A 21,558-nucleotide genomic window follows, 5' to 3' on the forward strand; every position below is an offset into this window, starting at 1 on the left:
GGCAAATATGTCTGGGCCATGGTCCAGGATACAAGCAGGTCTCCAAAACAGAAGAAAGTATATGACTCCTTAAAAATGACACTGCTTACACCAAGACAAACTCAAATTCTCCTTGGGCAAGAGATGTGTTTATGTGAACCAAGCGAAAAACAGCACAGATGGCCGTTCAAACAAAACCAGAGTACTCTGCAGAAGGGTAATTGGAAATGGTGACATGGTTTTCACCAAATTCTGAAGTAATCTTCCTACAGAGGCTGCTGGACACAGACTCCATGTGATGCTGTGCTCTTCCTCAATAACTTAAACTAATGGCAAGTACATAAAAGTAGATTTGTATTCTTAAAGAAAAAAAGTTGGTTCACAAAATTCACAGCTGGGTAAGGTTGATGATCAGTCTCTTACAAGGAGTGAGTTTTAGAAGGTTAACCAGGCACCAGTTAAAGAACCATAGTGAAGGATATTCGGGGACACAGAGCACATTAAGTTGGGCAGGGAGCAGTAACAGGAGGTATGGATAAGGAGGACCTAAGTACCATAAATTATATCGCATGAAAATCACAAAAATTCAATTAAAATTTTTTGTAAGTATTTATTTAAAAAGAATTGTCTTTAATTGGAGGGAAAACTGAAGCTTCTGAAATCTTACGAAAAATGCTGTTACCAGTGGCTACAAGAGGATTAAAGGGTTAGAAAGAGGTGGTTCATAGTAATAGTAGCTCCCTGTTGAAGTGTGAACTACACATTTCAACTTAAAGCAGCCTGTATCTCTAAAGCAGCATTTCTCACAGTACATGTAACATGGAAAAGTGGGTTCAGTGTTCAGGGAAGGTTGGAAAGCATGGAATTAAGCCAAGGCAAACCTTGCTTTGCTTAACAATTCATGGGGTAAAACTCCAAAAGGAAAACACAACAGTGTCACTTCCTAATTTTGATCAGAAATCCCTGCTCTGCCCTCACATGTAAAGCTTTTTGTAACTGAATATTTTTAGGTCTAATTTTCCACATATCCATTTTGGAAAATAATGAGTTAAAATATATGCAATGTGTACGTGTGCGCGCACACACACACACACACACACACACAATTCCAACTCAAACTGTTCTGTGGTTAGAGGACTGCTTTTCCAGAGAATGTTGCTCCAACGGAAGAAAAGGGAAATAACAAACAGAACAGGGTTTTTTCAGCAAAATGAATCAGGGTCCTTACCAATCTAACCAAGGCAGGCTAGCAATACGCAAAGAGCCAAGTGGCTGGTTTGTTGTCATAGAAACTGCCATTAAGTGCCATTGGGCTCATCTAGAAGAGCCACTAGAGGGATTCAAAAAAGACTATGAAATGGCTTACAAAGGTAAAAATTTTACTTGCAGTAAGGGGAATCTAGTGGGTTCCTAAGACTGTTTCAGGAAACTGGAAGGATCTGGGTCTATACTTGCAATTTAACAAGGCTAACTATGAGCATTATCGACCATGGAGACATGGAGATAAATAGATGTCCAAATAAGATCTAAGTCAGAGAACTGCCTGTTGATTCTAAACCTAGGATACCAAACTTCTCTAGAATATGGTAACCATCCTGCTTATTCAGGGCTTGCTACTAAGTGGATGTAATACCAGTCAGGTTTGGGAATCTCCTAAATCTGCTTTTGTTGTAGACATTGGAAGACATGAAAAGTAATGGATTGTTTCACAGGAAGACTCACATCTTGGCATATTCATGTGTCCATACACATACCTCAAGAGTTAACTAATTGTACCTTAAGTCTCAGTGTTATTTATAAGCCATTTAATTATGTAGTTTAGATGAAAACAAAGTTAATTTTATCATGAACTCCTTCAGGGACATAGAAAATGGCAATTTCAATCTTGAAAGACTTTAGAGATTGTCTAATGTAAGAATTAGGCATCTGGATTTCACAGACCAGTAAAATTAAAAAAAAAAAAAAAGACTAAAAAACAACCGAGTTCTAACATGGGACAAGAATCTTTATATTGTGCCCAGTAAAGGAGTAAAAATCCCCAAGGAATCAAGCAAAGTCAACCAACCTTCCCAAGAATTAATCACAGAAAAAAAAATAGCTTTTTAAAAAATCTCACTAAACTACTGACATCTGGATATGCACAGAATTTTCTGTAAGGGAGTCTAGATAGCTCAATGCTTATCTGAAAAGCATCTTAGTGGACAGAGTAAACACTTTCCACCAGACTATATTCCTTTGCTCTTGTGGACAAAGTTCAGTGTTTCAAACACACACCCCCAATTTGTTTTCAATTTTAATTTTTTTAACTTTTGAGAATTTTATACATGAATATTATCATTGCATTATTTCCATCTTTCCCAGTCCCCAAATGGCTCCCCACCAGCTCCTGCCATGTCCCCCCACTCCCTCTCAACTTCTTGTCCTTGTCATTGATTATTGTTACATATACATACATACACTTATAAACACACATGTATATCCTCCACCTCCTCCCGTGTTCTCTCCCAATTCCCTCTCAATTTTATATATATATATATATATATGCACTGAGTCCACTTAGTGGTGCTCACGTGTACCAGTGTTTAGAGATGCCCATTTGGGATTAGCCAACCTCTGAGGGAGGTAGACCTGGAGAAAACAGATTCTCCTTCCCTCAGCATCCATTTATTGCCTATGGGTCTTCACGTTGAGATGCATACCCTCCAATTTAAGGAAAAATGTTTGAATATCAGATTGAACTAGTTAAAGATAAATCAAAGAAACTACAGGGTGGGGTGGGTCAGCATAAAGCTCACTTATGGGAATAAGAGGACAAGCCATTGAACACAAAGAATTTTCAAATGCTTACCATCACACAACTGCCCAAACTGAGGTGCCGAAGCTCTGAACAGAAGTTCAAAATGCTGAGCAGTGCTGTTTGCTGCCGTCAGGGACCACATCAGAGGCAAACGAAGGAAGTGAATGAATGTGAAACAAAGAGAAGAGGTCAATTAGACATTAAAGGCTGACACCGATTTTCCTGAAATACACCTGAAAACCCAGGATACAGATTCCACAAATGCCATTTAACAAGTCCCCAGGTGCTCCCACCACTGATTGGCTGAGTCCAAGGTAATCATTACTAGCCTCCATATAAGTCACCACTTAGTAAGTGGTTTTGCACACCCTAAAGACACCTATGGTCCCTGTGACCTACCCATTTAATTTTAAGGTAAACATCTGAAAGTACGGTTAACAGTAAATGTGTGTGTGACGGGGGGGGGGGCAGCAGTAGCTCTGACATTTATCAGCTGCAGCCTGATGGAACTGCCAATAGAGTCACCCCAAATCAGAACTGAGCAGGCAACTTTAATGTCAAAGGATTCTCTTTGTTGACAAGGATACCAACGATCACTGAGCACCTGTCAGTAGCAGATGCTGACAGAAACATATCTAACATGTACTTTCCAGTCATGTTTCTGCCATTTAAGCCTAAATATCCTGTGCAATAAAAATGTCTTACCACTAAACACCCAAAGGTATGCTAGATTACTACACAGCAATGATAACCAAATATATTTTTAACTTTGTGTGTGTGTGACTGTAGTGTGTACATACTGAAGCCAGAGGAGGATCTCAAGTATCTTCCTCTCTCACTGCTCTCTGCCTTATTCCCTTGAGTCAGGGTCTCTTACTGAACTGGAAGCTCTATGTTTCAGCTAGACAGATTGGCCAAGGAGTTCCTGGAATCTGACTGCCTAGAGACACAGACACAGACACACACACGCACGCACGCACACATGCACACATACACACTGCCCTAGTGCTGCGGTTCCAGGCACACACAGCCACGCTTGGTTTTTACATGGGTGCTGGGGTTTGAACCCAGGTCCTCAGACTTGCATTGTGTGGTGGCCTTAATGAAACTGTCCCCCACAGGCTCATGCTCTTCAATACTTGGTACCCAGTTGGTGGTGCTGTTGAGGAAGGTTATAGAACTTTTAGGACATGAAGCCTTACTGGAGGAAGTACATTAGTAGGGGCAGGCTTTGAGAGTTTACATCCTTGCCCTATTTCTAGTTCCCTCTCTCAGCTTCCTGTGTGATGAAATGTTGGGGACTCCTGCTGTTTTGGGTTGTAGTCTTTCCATGTCCAGATAGCCGCATGCCGGCTCGGCGCAAATGGAAGGACTCCTTTTCTCAGCAGGCCGCCCCCTACTCTGTTCCTGACTCATCTTTGAAGTAGCCGTCACAGATACATGGCCTCTGGCATAGGAACTGCCAGGTTTTCCTGTGTGATAATCAGGCAATGTCTGACAGCCTGGCAGAAGCCCACCACCACATGTAAATGGGGCATCCTACAAAGCACCTATCCACTAAGGCTTTTACTACTGCCCCCACAGTATAAATATCCTGGTTTCCGCTAATTAATCGGAGCTGAATCACTAAGACCTGGAGCCGAGCTGAGTCACTGAATAAAGGAGCGGTACCACTGAGTCTGACTGAGTTCTGTGTCCTACTGCCTACCATTCAGTCTCCCTGGAGGGGGCTGTCCCTTCAGAAACAACGACTCGCGAAGACCCTGCTTTAGCCGTTCCCGCACCTCCCCTCGTGATCCTGCGGCTGACGGATCTCGAACCTAGAGGGAGTGCCCAGTAGATTGGAACGGAACACGCCTGGAAGCGCAGTGACCAGTAGAGTCGCCAGCATCCAGTAGCCGCGGAGACCCTCAGCAACATGGTGCACGACACATGCGCGAGAGACAGGCGCCGGCCAGCAGCTGGTGCTCCGCAAAACCCACGCGCCATAATGAAATATAATCAGCCAACTTCCTGTTCTGGCCACCTGCTGCCCTGTATTCTTTGCCGTTATGGACTCCCCCTCCAGAGCCACAAGCCCAAATAAACTCTTCCTTTTTTAAGTTTCTTTTGGTCATGTTATTTTATCACAGCAGCAGAAAAGTAACTAATACATACATAATCCCACTGAGCCATTTCCCTAATCCCTAAAATGTTTTTAAAGTCCTAATTTGATATCATGGCATTCCTACAACGAAAAACTATGCTTCTAAACATTTAAACAAACTTGACTTTTACAAATTTAAGCTACTATATAAACTGTTAAATCTTCCATGTATTCAAAATTGAAAAAAAAAAAACAGTTGGAAGAACAAAGACTGTGCCTGTGACAATATAAAATATCTAGCCAAGTTCCAGGTAAGATTATCATTGGGAGTATGATAATGAAGTATTACTAAAGACAAAAATAAAATAATAATTATAATAAGCACTAGAGTGTATTCAACTTCAGTTTATTTCCCTGTTGAGTATTTTTTAAAGCTAAGAAAAAGCTATATTGATTTTTATACTTAATTTTCAATATAGCTTAATATTTGTAAGACAATCTCATGTAATGCTTAGAATATGCACATTAGAACAGTATTTGAAGATAAACTAATTTGGAGGGTCTTCACAATAGTTAACCATATTAACCAACAGAGAATTAGATAATATTAGTTTGGTTTTCATTAAAATACCAGATCCCAGGGCTGGAGAGATGGCTCAGTGGTTAAGAACACTGGTTGATCTTGCAGAAGACCTGAGTTGGACTCCCAGCACCCACAAGGCAGCTAACAACTGTCCATAACTCTAGTTCCAAGGGATCCAACAGCCTGTTCTGTCCTCCATGGGCATTACATGACATGGGTACACTTACCTACATGCAGGCAATACACACATACACATAAAATAAAAATAAATAAAATTCCAGATCCCTTTAACAAAGCGTTCTATAATAACTCTATTTTCCAATATTCCTTCCCTACTTCTTTACACTTCTTTGCTTCTGGACCTTCTATTCAACTGCAATCTCCCAAGTAGCCTCTTCCCCATTCATGCTGGAATTAAAATTTTATTATTTATTTATCATTTTTATGTGTGTCAGCGTTTGCTTCCATGCACATGTGTGGACCGTATGTATGCCTGGTGCCTGCAGCTCCAGATGCTTGTGAGCAATCATGAGTGCTGGAAGCAAAGCTGAGTCCCCTGTAAGAGCAGCAAGTGTGCTTCAGAACAAGTCACCCTCCTGCCCTCATGCTGGAATTTTGACTGGCTTGATTTTGTGCAAGAATCACAGTCACTGTGAGTCCGTGAGTGCAAAGACCCTTGTATAATCTATGTATTTGGTAAACTTTGTTTCATTTTTTATATTAAAATAGGCTTACAGTTATTATAACTAATTGGAACCTTTTTTTGTTGGTGTTAAAATTAATTGTTGCTTATCTGTAATAAAGAATGTAACCTCTAATTACACACTCAATATTGGAGGATAGCATTCCAAATTAGTATTCACTATTCTAAAACCTGGTTCCTAGAAAACATATTGATAAAGGAACATGTAACAAGTTTATATAGTACAGACACAGACTACTTAAAATATGGACTAATGATATTTCACTGATCATAATATCTTTCAAAAACTTCAGAGCAACATCTCTAAGAAATAAATTTGAACTCCCAGACAGTAACCCAGCACAGAACTGGGAAAATGAACAGCAGACCCCAATCTTATCTAAATGAATGTTGGCAATTGACTGCTGCTAGATGAGGAAGAGCTGATCTTTTTAAAACCAGGGACTATAGATAGGCTGACGAGACTAAGTGGATGGACTTGCGCTGGAAAACGGCTGGGGGCACTGACAACACAGTGGATGGTAACAGTGATGAGAGTATATGGGCTCCAGTAAGGGAGGGGGGGCTATGGGAGGGTGCCATTTGGGATGTGGGTATAAAGATGAATAAGATTGTTTGGGATGCTCTGTATGAAATACACAAAAAAAATCAATTAAAAGAAAAAAAAGGAGGGGAGTGTGGTGGTGCACGCCTTTAATCCCAGCACTCGGGAGGCAGAGGAAGGCGGATCTTTGTGAGTTCAGGCCCAGCCAGGTAGTTCAAGGCCAGTCTGGTCTACATAGTGAGTTCCAGGACAGCTGGGACTACAGGGAGACCTTGTCTCAAAAAGACAAAAAAAACAAAAAAAAAAAAAAGAAGGAAAGAAATTTTCATGCAAATATCTCTAAGAAATCCTAAGAATAGAGTCATTCAGTTACTGGGAATTTAAAATACACTGATACAAATTTCTCTCAATTGTTTTTATCCCAATATATCAAATACAATCAACTTAGGAAAGGGAATATAGACTAAACCTGAGGTACCTTAAAAACTGTTTAAAGCACTTTAAACTATCTATATATAGAAATAAGCATGATACCAGAAGATTTAAATTTGATTACTTAATAGAAATTTGTTACAAGTCATCTAAAAAATGTTCTTTTGATTCCCCTAGAGTGTAAGCAGCTCCACTTCCTACCTGCACTCTGTCCCCCTTCTAGCCTTGGGCCCAGGCCTGCTCCTGCACTTCCACTACAGATCTCTGGACTAGCTTCCTAACCCAGACTAGCTTAATCCTCTACACAGTGTGTTAGATCCTCAGCAGGCTGTCCACACCCCCAACTTGCCCCCTGCCTCCTGGTCAGCCTGCCACAGACCTGCATACTACCCCGGTAAGTCAGACCTTGCCCACTGTCTCGATTGCCCAGCAGCCTGAGCAACTCCACTCTCTCCCTGCACTTGGTTCCCACTCTAGCTGTGTGCCAGGCAGGATCCTGCTCTTTCCACCCCAGATTCTAGCTTACCCTTTTAGTCCAGACCTGCCCACAGCAGCATGATCCCTCCTACTCAGCCTAGGTCAATTCTCCAGCTTCCTTTGGCAGACATTCCACTGGCTATCCCCATGCCTGTCTTTCCCTTGGCCCCCTCTCCTGATCTGCCACCTACCTACTACCCAGACCCGCCCACTACCCTGAGAGGACCTGAAGGACACACCAACTAACTTGTCATACCGAGCAAAAAGCAACCAAGCTACATCAACAATATAAACAAAACCAAACTTCAACTAAACAAAGGAAGAATAAAATTTCCTATTGGACACACAACCAACAAAAGACATATATGGCAAAATGACAATGCAAGAACACAAATGATATGAGATACCAAGAGAATGTGCCCCCCAAAACCCAGCAATCCTATAGAAGTGTACTACAATGAGAATCACCCTGAGGAACTGCATGACCAGAATTTAAAAGAACAATCATAAACATGATCAAAGAATTAAAAGAGCACACAACTCAAAGAGCTCAAAGAGAAGAGGCACAAGAAACTTGTGACTGAAACACAAACGTGGCTGAACAGATAAAAAACAAAAACAATTCAGGACTTGAAAAATGAATTCATAAAATAGAAATACAGAAGAAAATCTAAGCCAAAATGAAGATAGAATTGAAAAAATAAATAAGTCAATTTGAAACAACAGGAGAAAGCCTCACAAGTAGAATGAAGAAAATAAAAGACAGAATATCAAAACTGCATGACAAAGCTGAAGAGATGGACGTCAAGCAAAGAGTAGAAAAAAATGAAAAACAAAACACAGGAATGGAATATACAGAAAATGTGGGACATCTTGAAAGGACCATATTTATGCATCATATGCATACAAGAAAAAGAAGAATCTCAGGCCAACGGCACTGACCAGATCTTCAACAGAACTGAAGAAGAAAAGTTCCCAAAATTAGGGAAAGACATACCTATACAAATACAAGAAGCATATAGAACACCAATTAGAAAGGACCAGATTGGCTGCCATTGATTCTTTTTATTGCTTTCTTTGTTTCTATTTCATTAATTTCAGCTATTGTTCAGAACCTTTAGGGTATCATAGTAAAAACACTAAATGAGCAGAATAAAGGGAGGGTAACAGAATCTGCTACAGAAAAATAACAAGCTGTGTACGAAGGAAAACCCATCACAATTAGAGCTGACTTCTCAATGCAAACTATGAAACCCAGAAGAGCCTAGACCAAAGGATTACCAGTTCTAAATGAACAGGGATGCCAACCCAGACTACTTTATCCAGCAAAACCATCTACCATAGTCGAAGGGAAATGTAAAATCTTCCATGACATGGATAAGCTGAAAAAATTCATGCCCACCAAATCATCCTACAGAAAAAACTCAACACAATACAAAGGACTGAAGATAGGAATTAATACATCCATGAGGTGACAGAATGAAAACAAAGGAAGGTATAATTACAAAACACAAAAGAGAACTAAAAATACAAAGAACTAAAATGATGGCAACCAATACACAGCATCAAAGATTTCAACTCCCCAGGCAAAAGACACAGGTTAGTAGAAAAGATAGAGAAACAAAATTCATCTTCTTGTTGTCTTCAAGAAGCTCATCTCAACTTTAATGCTAGGCATTCCCTTAGGGTGAAAGGATGAAAGAAAAATCCCAAGCAAATGGCACTAACAAGTAAGCAGGTGTTGTAATTCTAATATCTGACAAAACAGATTTCAAATTAAAACTAATCAGAAGAGATTAAAAGGGTCACTGAATTTTAATCAAAGGAACAATTGACCAAGAAGATGTTACAATTGTGAATATATATGCACCAAACTCTGGTGCAGCCAATTTCATTAAAACAGTACTATAGGACTATAAAACACAGATTAACACCAACTCAGTAATAGTAGATGACTTCACTATGCCATTATCTCCAGGAGACAGGTCAACTGGATAAAGAATAAACAGAGAGAGAGACAGAGAGAGACACAGAGAGAGACAGAGAGAGCTAATTAAATGACATCATACATCAAATGAATCTAATTCTAATATCCACAGAATATTCCACCCAAGCACCAAAGAATACACTTTCTACTCTGCACCCCTTGCAAGTTTCTCTAAAATTGACCACATACTGGGACACAAAACAAATCTCAACGAATACAAAACTGAAATAATTCCATGCATTCCATCAGACCACAATGCAATAAAGCTTATAATCAACAGCAAAAGCTCTAGTAACTACATGAACTCATGGAGATTAAACAACACACTCTTGAATGATAAATGGGTCAAAGAAGAAATTAAAAAAGAAATGAAAGTATTCCTGGAACTAAATGAAAATGATAATACAACACAACCAAAGATGCAGGGCACTTTAAAAGCAGTCCTAAGCAGGAAATTTATAGCTCTAAGTGCCTAGGTTAAAAAATCAGGAAGAGCACATATAAATGACTTAACAGTGCAACTCAAGACTCTAGAAATGTAAGACAATCAAACCCAAACCTAGTAGACTAGAAGAAACAACAAAAGTCAGGGGAGAATTAATGAAATAGAAACAATGAAAGCAACTCAAAGAATCAAAAAGCTGTTTCTTTGAAAAGTTAAGCAAGATAGACCCTTAGCCCAGTTAAACAAAAGAAACAGTAAACCCAAATTAAGAAAATAAGAGATGAAATAGTAAATCCAAATTAACATAATTAGAGATGAAACATCACAACAAATACCAAAAAAAAAAAAAAAAAATCCAGAACATTATAAGGGAATACTTGAAAAACCAATAGTCTATAAGAAATGGATGAATTTCTAAATTCATGGAAACTACCAACGTTAAACCAAGAAGAGATCAACAGCTTAAACAGACCAATTAACAAATAAGTAAATTGAAACAGCAATACAAAACATCCCAACTAAAAAGAGCCCAGGCCCAGATGGATTCACAGCAGAATTCTACTAGACATTCAAAGAAGATCTACAACCAATATTTCTTAAATTATTGAAAAAGATAGAAACAGAGGGAGAATTCCCAAACTCCTTCTATGAAGCCAGCATCACTCTAATATCCAAACCAGGTAAATATGCAACAACAATAAAGAGAAAACCACAGACCCAAATCCTTAATGAACACAGATGCAAAGATTCTGAACAAGATACTTGCAAACCACATACAGACACACATCAAAAAGGTCATCCACCATGATCAAATTGGCATTATTCCAGAGATGAAGAGATACTTCAATATATGTCATTCAATATATATAATAAATCATATAAATGGACATAAAGACCAAAACCACATGGTCATCTCAATAGATGCAGAAAAGGCTTTCAACAAAATTCAGCTAGCATTCATGATAAAAGTTCTAAAAGAAATTGGACTGGAGGGAACATATCTCAACATAATTAAAGCTATGTACAACAAACCCACAGCCAACATCATTCTAAATGGAGAAAAATTTGAAGTATTCCCATTAAAATCAGGAACCAGACAAGGATGTCCACTATATCCACTCCTTTTCAACATAGTGCTTGAAACTCTTGCAAGAGCAATAAGACAAGAGACTGAAATTAAAGGAGTAATAATTGGAACAGAAGAGATCAAATGATCCCTTTTTGCAGACACTACGATACTATACCTAAGAGATCCCAAAAGTTCCATCAGAAAACTCCTAGAACTGATCAACATTTTCAGTATAGTGGCAGGTTATAAAATCAGTCTATAAAAATCAGTAGTCTTTACTTATAACAGGCAATTGGAGAAGAGGAGTTGGAAAGTTTATAAGAGCTAGGGTTGATGCATGACCATAAGGAAATACACTTTCACGGCACTGGAAACCTGCTCAGATGAACTTGTAACAATGGTGACAGCATTCACAAGATCCATGGTGACTCAATCAGACAAAAACCCAGCACAGAACGAGGAAAATAGGCAGCAGGCCCCAATCCTAGCCGAAGAGCAACTGGCAACTGATTATTGCTAGGTGAAGGAGCGTAGATCTTGAAGGGAGTGACTCTAGGTAGGCTGACCAGACTCTAGTGGGTCAACCTGCATCAGGGTCATCTTGGTACAAATATTTGACTGGATAGGTCTTATCACATGTGATAGAATGCATGAAATCCACTGGGGAGTTTTGGCAGGGCATAGATGGGAGAGGGGGGGTCTAACTCTGATTCAGATCTATTATATGAAATGTACAACAACTCAATAAAATATATTTTAAACTCAATAAAAATAATTTAATGTTTTCTTTACAGAATTTAAATATAAAATGTTGCATAGATTATATAATACACAATCACAACTTGAAAATAACAGTGTCTTACAAGTTGAGTTTTAAGATAAATATTGTGGTGGAAAAGTTAGACTTCTGATTAATTTATCCCATTAATTAATTTGATCCATTAGAATGGTCAAAGATTATAAATGATACAAATAGAGCTCCTAAGCAAGGCCTTTGAGGGGAGGGAAGAGCATACTTTAAACCGACTATAGATGCTGTAAAGCTATTGTAAAGCAGAGACTCAGAATTTTAGCTTTAAAGTACTAGTTTCAGTACAAAATTCAGATAACTGTAAAGATCCAATAATCCATGTTTATGAAAGAACAAAATGTAAGACTAAGTATTCATACACCATTGCCTTGATTCTCATGTCAGAATGTATTTCTACCAGTGTAGTAGATCTTGCCCACAATATATTTGAATTCATCTTTCCTTGCAGATGACTAAACTAATCAATTCCCCTAACAGCTCATATGGATGACAGCAGATATTTGCAGTTAAAAAATAGACATGGTTATTTACCTACTGGTTGAACTTGTCAAAAACCTAACTGAAATATAAGTCGTGTTTCCATCAGAGGAAGGGTTAAGCTGTCATGGAAGCTTGAAAGAGGAGTCTGAGACATCTATTGTTGGGCCTATCCATCCACGAGACGTCCAGTGATGAAAGCTCAGGTCCAAAGATGATCTTCTTCTAAGAGCACTTCTTTCTGCCTTGCTAAGCTGTCACAAAAGCCAGGGTATGAAATTAGCCAGAATGTCTATCAAAAGATGACTGGAAAAAGGAAATACATACAATGGAGTATAATCCAGCCACAAAGAAGAGTGAGACTAGGTCATTTACTGAAAATAGAAGGAATTAAGAATCATTATTATAAATTAAATAAAGTAATCCAGTCTCAGAAAGATCAATGCTGCATGTTTTCCCTCATACACACAATCTAGATCTTTAAAAGGAGAAAGGGGACCAGACTCAAAGGAGGAAAAGGACAAGAGAGGGCAATGATGGAGCAATGAATTTGATCAACGTATATAACACACATGTATTATTTTGTAGAACTCACATATGCCGATAAAAGTTACAAGTATCACCTTCTTTTATGTTGATGTCTTAAGCATTTAAGTCACATAATTTTCAGTATCCTCATTTCATGCTCACCAAGCAAGTATTACAATTTGTCTGCTCTTAAGGCATACCAACAATGGGAGCTGGAGATGGCTCAGTGGTTAAGAGCACTGGCCACTCTTGCAGAGGACCTAGATTCAGTTCCCAGCACCCACACTGTGGCTAACAACCGTCCTTAACTCCAGTACCAGGGGATCCAATACCTTCTCCTGGCCTCCATGTGCACTGCACGACACAGGTACACTTACATACAAGCATACAAAACTCAGACACATTTTTTTTAAATTAAAAAAAAAGATATATACCAACAATGAGAGAATGCATCCTAGTTTCTTTCCTTGTTACTGTGATAAAAACAGCTTAAGGGATACAGGCTTATTCTGGTTCACAGTTCAGGGGTACAGTCTATCATGGCAGGTAAGTCAGACAGCAGAAACTTGAAGCAGCTAGTCACCCACAACTAGGAAACAGAAAAGGATAAATGTCTGCTGCTGCTCAGCTCCTTCTCGCCTCTTACTCAGTCCAGGATCCCAGACAGAGAATGGCAACCCCACAGTGTATAGGTCATCTCAATCAATGCAGTCAAGATAATCCCCCACAGCTTTGTTCAGTAGTCCATCTCCCAGGTGATTACAGATTCTGTCAAGTTGTCAGTTAACGCTAACCTTCACAATGGACTTATCAGTCACCACTATCAGTATCCTTTCCTGATAGATTCTTGGAGATTTCTTATACCTGGCTTCTGGAGACCGTCAAAACTGTACTCAGTTAGTCTGTCCCCAAGGGGTAGCTTTCTCCTTCACTGTATCATCAAGGTAGGCATTTTAATCCTGACCACCACAACCCACTCACTGAAGTCACACAAAGCCAATGCCACCAAAGGCTTCATAAATATTTCCTTCAGGACTTCTACAAGGCCAATCAGGAGAGTGGAGTACAAATATGTTGTTGCCTAGAGACATATATATAGGACTATAAAAACATTTGCTAGTTTTATTGTTATAGTCAATAAACACAATTATTAAAAATCTTGATTCTTATTTTTTTTATATTTTATATTTTATGTGTATGAGTATATTGCCTGCATGCATGGAAGTGCACCCATGTACTGCAATGCCTGCAGTGGTCAGAAGAGGGTGTTGGTTCCCCTGGAACTGGAGTTATAAATGGTTGTTAGCCACCATGTGGGTGTTGGGAATCAAACCTGAGTCCTTTGCAAGAGCAGCCAATGTTCTTAACTGCTGAGCCATCTCTCCAGCCCCCCAAATCTTGGGTCTTTTTAAAAAATATATATTTATTATTTTTATTTTATGTGTATGAGTGTATTGCCTGCATGTATGTGAGTGCACCCGTGTCATGCAATGCCGCAGAGGTCAGAAGAGGGCTTTGGATTCTCCTGGAACTGGAGTTAAGGATGGTTCATAGCTGCCATGTGGGTTCTGGGAATCGAACCTGGGTCCTCTGCAAGAGCAGTCACTGCTCTTAACCACTCAGTCATCTCTCCAACCCCAAATCTTGGGTCTTTTAAGAGCAAAGTGATTACTAGTATATCCCTTTGTCTCAAATTCTCTAGCTAAATTAATCTGTCTGAAACAGACAGCATTTTAGACAACAGCTAATGGCAGCCTACATTACTTAACATCAGTAGTAGCCAAAACTATTTTCTCTTTACTGTCTACTCAGCTGTCAGCATTGGCTCTACTAAGTGAAAGGCAAGAGTAGAAGTAGCTGCACTGACTTTATAAAAGGAAAGGCCACTGGTGGCTGCCAGTGCACAATATTTTTAAATCAGGTAGGAAAGCAATATGCAGACCAACCCATATGCATGTCAGAAAGCAAATTCATGTCACCAATTCAAATCATACTGCTTTGAATAGACAGTTCACATATCTTTTGTGGAAAAATCAAGGCACTTTCAGCAACAAGAGGTACAAGTTTTTACTTACATATGCTTTGTGGAATAAAATAGCACATAAAAAAGAGAACAGACGTGCTGTTATCCAACAGAAAGGAAGATCCACCACTTTTGTTGCATGTTAGTTCATGAGGATGCAGGCAAAGGGGTCCTTGAAACTGTCGGCACAGTCTAGTAGGTCTGTAAACAGTTGCTGAGCCATACATGTGGATAACTGTCATATACTAGTCCCCCACAATACCTATAATCAGTTTTTCACTTCTTCAGATTCTTTCAATTTATACTCTATCATTCTTGAAGTGAGGCAATCAAAACTGGATGCAGGTGTTCCATTTAAAAGTCCAACTTAAAAAAAAAAAAAAACTCTTGGTCTTCTTGTCTGCTGCTAAGCAACAGAATGACATTCTTACTGAGATATCTGTCATTCCACTCTCACTTCCCACTCCAGATACTTTTTTTTTCCCAAACAAAAGTAAAGGTAAACAGGCTCAAACTGGGAACAGTAGCCCAGACTGTTTTAGGAAATGCACAGGCCTTTGAAAGTCATTCCTTCTGCATTGTGTTAAGGCTGCTGTCATGCCTTCCTTTATGGATTTTATTAGTTAGCTAGGACTGCCACAACAAAGCACCACAGACTAGGTAACTTAGCCAACTGAAACTTACTTCCTCACAATTGGCAGCAAGAAGTCTGAGATCAAGGAGCTCCTAGTGTTCCTTCTGCAAAGGCCTCCCCCAGGTTTCCAGATGCAGTTTCTAGTTATCTTCATGTAGTGTGCCCTGTGTATCTGTGTCCCACCCAATCTCTTCCAATAATGACCGCCACTCAGATTAGATTAGAACTCACACCAATGGCCTCATTTAAATTTAGCTATACCTTTAAAGATCCTGTCTCCAAATGTAGTCATACTCGTTGTTCGCTTGTTTTGGGACAGGGTCTCACTACGTAGCTCTAGCTGGCCTGGAACTAAGTAAACCAGGCTAGCCTCAAACTTACAGATATCTGCCTGTCTCTGCCTCCTGAGAGCTGGGATTAAAGGTGTGTACTACCATGCCAGGCTGTAGTCATACTCTGATGCACTGCAGGGTATGACTTCAACATAGGAATCTTCAGGAGACACAGTTCAGCCGGTAACAGTTGAAAAAGCTGCAGACACATGTCCATTTAGGAGCAAAGCATGTCCCTATTATAATGTTCAAATGGTTGAGAAAAATATGCATAGAGTGAGAGAATTTGAGAAAAAGTATATGGGAAAATTTTTGAAGGTATAAAGTTAACTTTTCTGGAAGTTTAAAATTATTTCAAAATAAATACTGCTCTTTTTAAGTATTTGGAAGTCTATTAAACAAGTTAGACTTTTTAAGAAAGTCTTACTCTCATGGAAATAGACCATTCTGGGTGGCTAAAGTGCTTACAATCAATGCTTATCATATGTAATATGAAGGTTAAGAATAGAAAGGGCTCAGGTTCTTCCAGTCACCGTAATGCCTAACTCTATTACAATTATTCCATTGGTACAAACACTAGAAAAAAACTAGTTCTTTATCCTATCTGTTCTAAATTTCTTTCCTTTACCTAGTGTATCATGCATTCGACTATAAAGGATTCATCAAATTCTGCAAAAACAAAATAAAATGAACCACAAGAAAATCAGCTCAAGGATCACATCTTCTAAAGTGGTTCCCAATACAGGCCACCTTCACTGAGGTACTCCTAGCATGAACTGGAGAGGACACAGATCCTAGAGAAAACCCTATCTCTGTCATAACTCTAGACAAATGAAATTTCTTACCACATGCTAAATATGGATCCTTGTATTTACAGACAAGCATAGCATACACCACTCGTCAAAGGAGATTCTTTTTACAACAGATGGAGATTACTGTGGAATCCTACAACTGGTCAGACACAGAGAATATACATCTGAGGGATGCCCAGTCCTAAGTGACACATCTACGGTGGAACCTCTACACCTAAGGCTCATGGAACATAGCAGAACGAGGGGTAGAGAGAACTAGTGCATCCCTCAACTCTCACCAGTGAAGCTTCCTAATACAACAGAGTGCGATGCACACAGAAGGCCACAACTGGCCAAGTTTTAAAGAACAGGAGACTGCAGAGTGTGTTTCCCTAGATAGAATTCCTATATTAAACCTCACCCACCCACAGCTCAAGGAACATTTTGGAAGAAGGGCCAGAAAGGATGTAGGAGCCAGGGATGGTTCATGAACATAGGGAAGCAGAGGCTTTTAGGTCACTGGAAGCTTGCACATGTGACCTTGTGGCAATGGGGGAATCCAGCACAGGACCCATGCCGACTCAATCAGACAAGGACCCAGAGTGGAGGGACAGAAATAGGTAGTGGGCTGGCCCTAGAATAGGCATTATTGGAGACTGATTACTACTGGGGGAGGGAGAGTATGCCTTGTGATCTCTACATAGGCTGACTAGACCCCAGTGGATGAATTTGCACTGAAGGATACCTAGGTACAAATGTTTGACTGGATAGGACTTATCATGTATGGCAGAATATATGAGGTCTAGTGGGGGGCTAGGGGAGGATGGATGGGGAGAGGGTCTAAACTTTAAGAACTGTTGTATGGAATGTACAAAAGCTCAATAAAATTTTTTTAAAATATAGAATATACTTAATTGGATGACAGCAGTTTTTAAAAATTTTTATTTTATGCATATCATTGCTAAGGAAGTGCACCCATACATGCAATACCCCAGCAAAGTCAGAAGAGGACACTGGATCCCTTGGAGCAGGAGTTAAAAATGGCTGTTAGATGCCATATGGGTGCTAAGAATCGAACCCAGATCCTCTGCAAGAGCAGCGAACGCTCCTAACCACTGAGTCATCTCTCTAGACCCCATTTTTGGATTTCTGAGGAACCTCCATACTGCTGGTGTTCATAGTGGCTCGACGAGCTCACATTCCCGCTAACAGAATAGAGACATTTCATTTCCCCACATCCTCACTAACACTTGCTGTTTACATTCTTGATGTGAGCCATTCTGCCAAGGGTGATAGACTCTCTGTAGTTTCGGTGCACCTTTCCCTGATGTTGCATATTTTTATGTAATTGTTGGACAGCTGCATTTCTTAATTTGAAAAGTGTTCAGTTCATTTGCCCACATGGTGGTTGAATTACTTGTTCTTTTGGTGTTTCATTTTGGGGTACTTTATATATTCTGGATAACCCTTTGTTAGACGAATAGTTGGCAAAGACTTCCTCTTTCTTTACTGCTGAGTAGAACTCCATTGTGTAAATGAACCACATTTTCATTATCCACTCGTCAGGTGAGGGACACCTAGGTTGCTTCCATCTCTTAGCTAGAGAGCAGCAACCAACATAGATGTACAAGTATCTCTGCAGTAGGACGAGTTCTTTGGGTATATGCCAAGGAGTGGTATAACTGGGTCAAACGGTAGGTTTATTTGTAGTTTTTTAAGAGTTCTCCACACTGCTTTCCATAGGGGTTGAACCAGTTTGCAGCCCTACCAGCAGTGAATGAGGAGCATTCCCCTTTCTCCACATCCTTGCCAGCATTTGGTATCATTTGTTATTTTGATCTTAGCCAGTCTGGCTGGGGTGAGGTGAAACTTTAAGGTGGTTTGAATTTGCATCTCCCTAATTACTAATGACGTTGAACACTTTTTAAGATGTTTCTTAGCCATCTTTATTTCTTCTTTTGAGAACTCTCTGTTCAGATTCTTAGCCCATCTTTTAATTGGGTCACTTGCTTTCTTGTTTTATGAGAATTTATATATTCTGGATGTTAAACCTTTGTCAGATGAGTCACTGGTGAAGATTTTCTCCCACTCTGTGGGTTTTCTCTTTACTTCCTTGGTTATTTCTTTTGCTGTACAGAAGCTTTTTAGTTTAAGGAGGGCCCACTTGTTGATTCTTGACCTTAATTCCTGAGCAACTGATGTCCAGTTTAGAAAATCCTTTCCTACACCTATATCTTGTAGGTTATTGCCAATGTTTTCTTCTACTAGTTTCAAAGTTTCAGGTTTCACATTCTTTGATCCATTTGGAGTTGACTTTTGTGCAAAGTGAAAGATAAAGGTCTAGTTTCATTCTCCTATAGGAGGAGATCCAGTTTTGCCACCACCATTTGTTCTTGGCCCCTTTGTCAAATATCAGGTGGCTGAAATTGCATGTACTCATGTTTGGGTCTTCAATGATGTTCCATTTGTCAATGGGTCAATTTTTGTGCCAGTACCATGCTGTTTTTATGACTATAGCTCTGTAATATATTTTGAAATCTTGTATAGTAATCCCCCCATCATTGTTCTTTGTGCTCAGGGTTGGTTTGGCTATTCAGGGTGTTCTGTGGTTCCATATGAAATTTAGGATGGGTTTTTCTAATTTGTGAAGAATACCATGGGAATTTTGATTGGCACTGCATTGAATCTATGAATGGCTTTTGGTAGAATGGCTATTTTCACAATATTAAGTCTTCCAATCCATGAGCATGGGAGGTCCTTCCATCTTCTGGTGTCTTCCTGAATATTTTTAAAGTGGTACTTAAGAACAGTCCTCTCATTTTAAAATTAAAAAATTTTGGAACTCTGAGGCTGTGTCTTAACCTAGATCACAAAGTTTGTCACTGGCAGGGCTATAATTAGAATCAAGGTCTTACCATGATACCAGGTCATCCCTTAAATTATAACTTAATAGTGTGCCCCCAACTGCACTTGATCACAATTTCTACTCATATACTTTCAAGTTTTCATAGACGGGGTAAAAAAAAACTACATGCAGCATCCCCCCAACAACAAGTGTCTACTCTGATTCACCACTAAATTGCTATATGCCTAGATGTTTTTATAAGTAAATTCTGACTATCTGCATTTGTCCAAGTTATTTAAAATCACAGAAAGATAGCTTTCTAAATCACTTTAGTAAGCTACTAAAACCCAAACCTGGTAAGAGAATTAAAAAAAAAGACAAAAACAAAACTAATCTCACCAAATCAGTAGATGTAAAAAACATAAACCCTCCTATAGCATTTACTATGAATCAAGAATTGGTGTAGATGTTTTACATACTTTGAAGAATTTGATCCTCAAGGCCCTTCAAGGTGGTGGTAGCTCTCTCTGGTTTTTAAAAGGAATTGCAGGGAGCTGTGATAGTCAGCATCCACACCAAGCAATATGGCTCCAAAATGCTAGGAAATCAACCTATCTATGCACTAAATTTAAAACATTACAGGGGTTGTGGGGAGTTCAGCTTCGTGGGAAGATGCACTTTGCATGTACAAGGCTGAGTTCAATCCCTAGCACCAAAACAGCACCAACAAACACATAGGGATTTCCCAGCAACGTAAACAGTGTGTGCTAATAGAGGCCCCCAAATTTAATAGAAAATATTTTATATAATATTCTTAATCAAATAAGGATGATAAAGATCACTCATCAAATGTAACACCAAAAAAATAAAAGCCCATAAAAATAGTAAGCTCCATGTGAAGTTGTCTATTTAGTTTACTACTGAGCTTTAAGCATGCAGAATAGTTCCTGGGACCTAACAGGCAGTAAAATATTTCACATGTTGTTAAAAAATAACAAGAATTTCCACTGCATTAGGAAAAACACTGGCAAAAGTGATTAGACTCTATTATTTCACATCATCTAGGAAGTTATACCTAATGCATCATACTTAAAACACTAGCAGAGAAATAAAAATTATATTAATTTCCAGGTTATGTAACAGTGAAGTGAAAAAATTCAAAGATACAAGTAAAGAATGATTAGAACAATTATAAGCATTCAATAAGGGAGCAGATATTAAATTACATTATTAGATTACATTTTTTAAAAAACTATTTTTCCTTTACACTAGGAATAACCATTTAGAATTAAATAAAGAGAAAACTAGCACCTGAAAGGCCAACATGCAAAAGACAAATTTAACCAGAATTATTTAGGGTCTAAGAGAAGAAAATTATAATATGTCCTTAGATGTAAAACAAAACCCACTTGAGCAGATGGGGAACCTTATTAGAGAGCAAAATGACATATAATGACTACACTGACAAATAAAACCCTTGCTGAAAGATGTATTTGGAAGAATAAACATATAGAGATTCACAAAAAAAAGTGTTTGAACAGAATAGTGAGGGTGATCTTTCCTATCATATAGTAAACATGTAATACTGCAAAACTGTCATAATATTACTACTACCTTTATTAGTAGCCTATATTGCTCTGCGTACTAAGTATGTAACACACAATTTAGTCCTCGACTCAATGAGATTTTTACTTTTATTTTAGAGATTAAAAAAAAAACTGAAATACTAAGGTTGAACAACAAAACAAATATTCAAGACAGGAAAAGGCACACTATGATGGGACAGTCATTGACATCATTCTGGAAAAGTAATTGGGTTATCTTTATTCATTGGCTTAACATTTCTTGAATGGCCAATATTCACCAAATTCTATTCTAGAACCCAGAAATAAAGCAATGAAAAACACAGATATTATTTACTACCATATATAATTATATATCCTAATGTGAAGAGACAAAATAGCAGAAGGAAAGTCAACCTTCAGAGCATGATAGAGATGCAAAAAAGGAAATAG

General features: G+C 38.8%; 1 protein-coding gene across 4 annotated transcripts in view; it reads right to left on the reverse strand.

The window, feature by feature from the left end:
* Positions 1-21,558, reverse strand: part of Fbxl4 (F-box and leucine rich repeat protein 4) — a 71,428-nt gene that overhangs the window by 12,497 nt on the left and 37,373 nt on the right. For all 4 annotated transcript variants that reach the window (XM_029566707.1, XM_008839613.2, XM_029566706.1 and 1 more), the window contains exon 7: positions 2,828-2,899. In XM_029566707.1, coding sequence (XP_029422567.1) covers positions 2,828-2,899 — 72 coding nt within the window. The remainder of the gene's footprint in view (positions 1-2,827; positions 2,900-21,558) is intronic.

The sequence above is a fragment of the Nannospalax galili genome, unplaced genomic scaffold, assembly GCF_000622305.1.
Source record: "Nannospalax galili isolate Female #2095 unplaced genomic scaffold, S.galili_v1.0 scaffold78, whole genome shotgun sequence".
In the NCBI taxonomy this organism is placed as follows: domain Eukaryota; kingdom Metazoa; phylum Chordata; class Mammalia; order Rodentia; family Spalacidae; genus Nannospalax; species Nannospalax galili.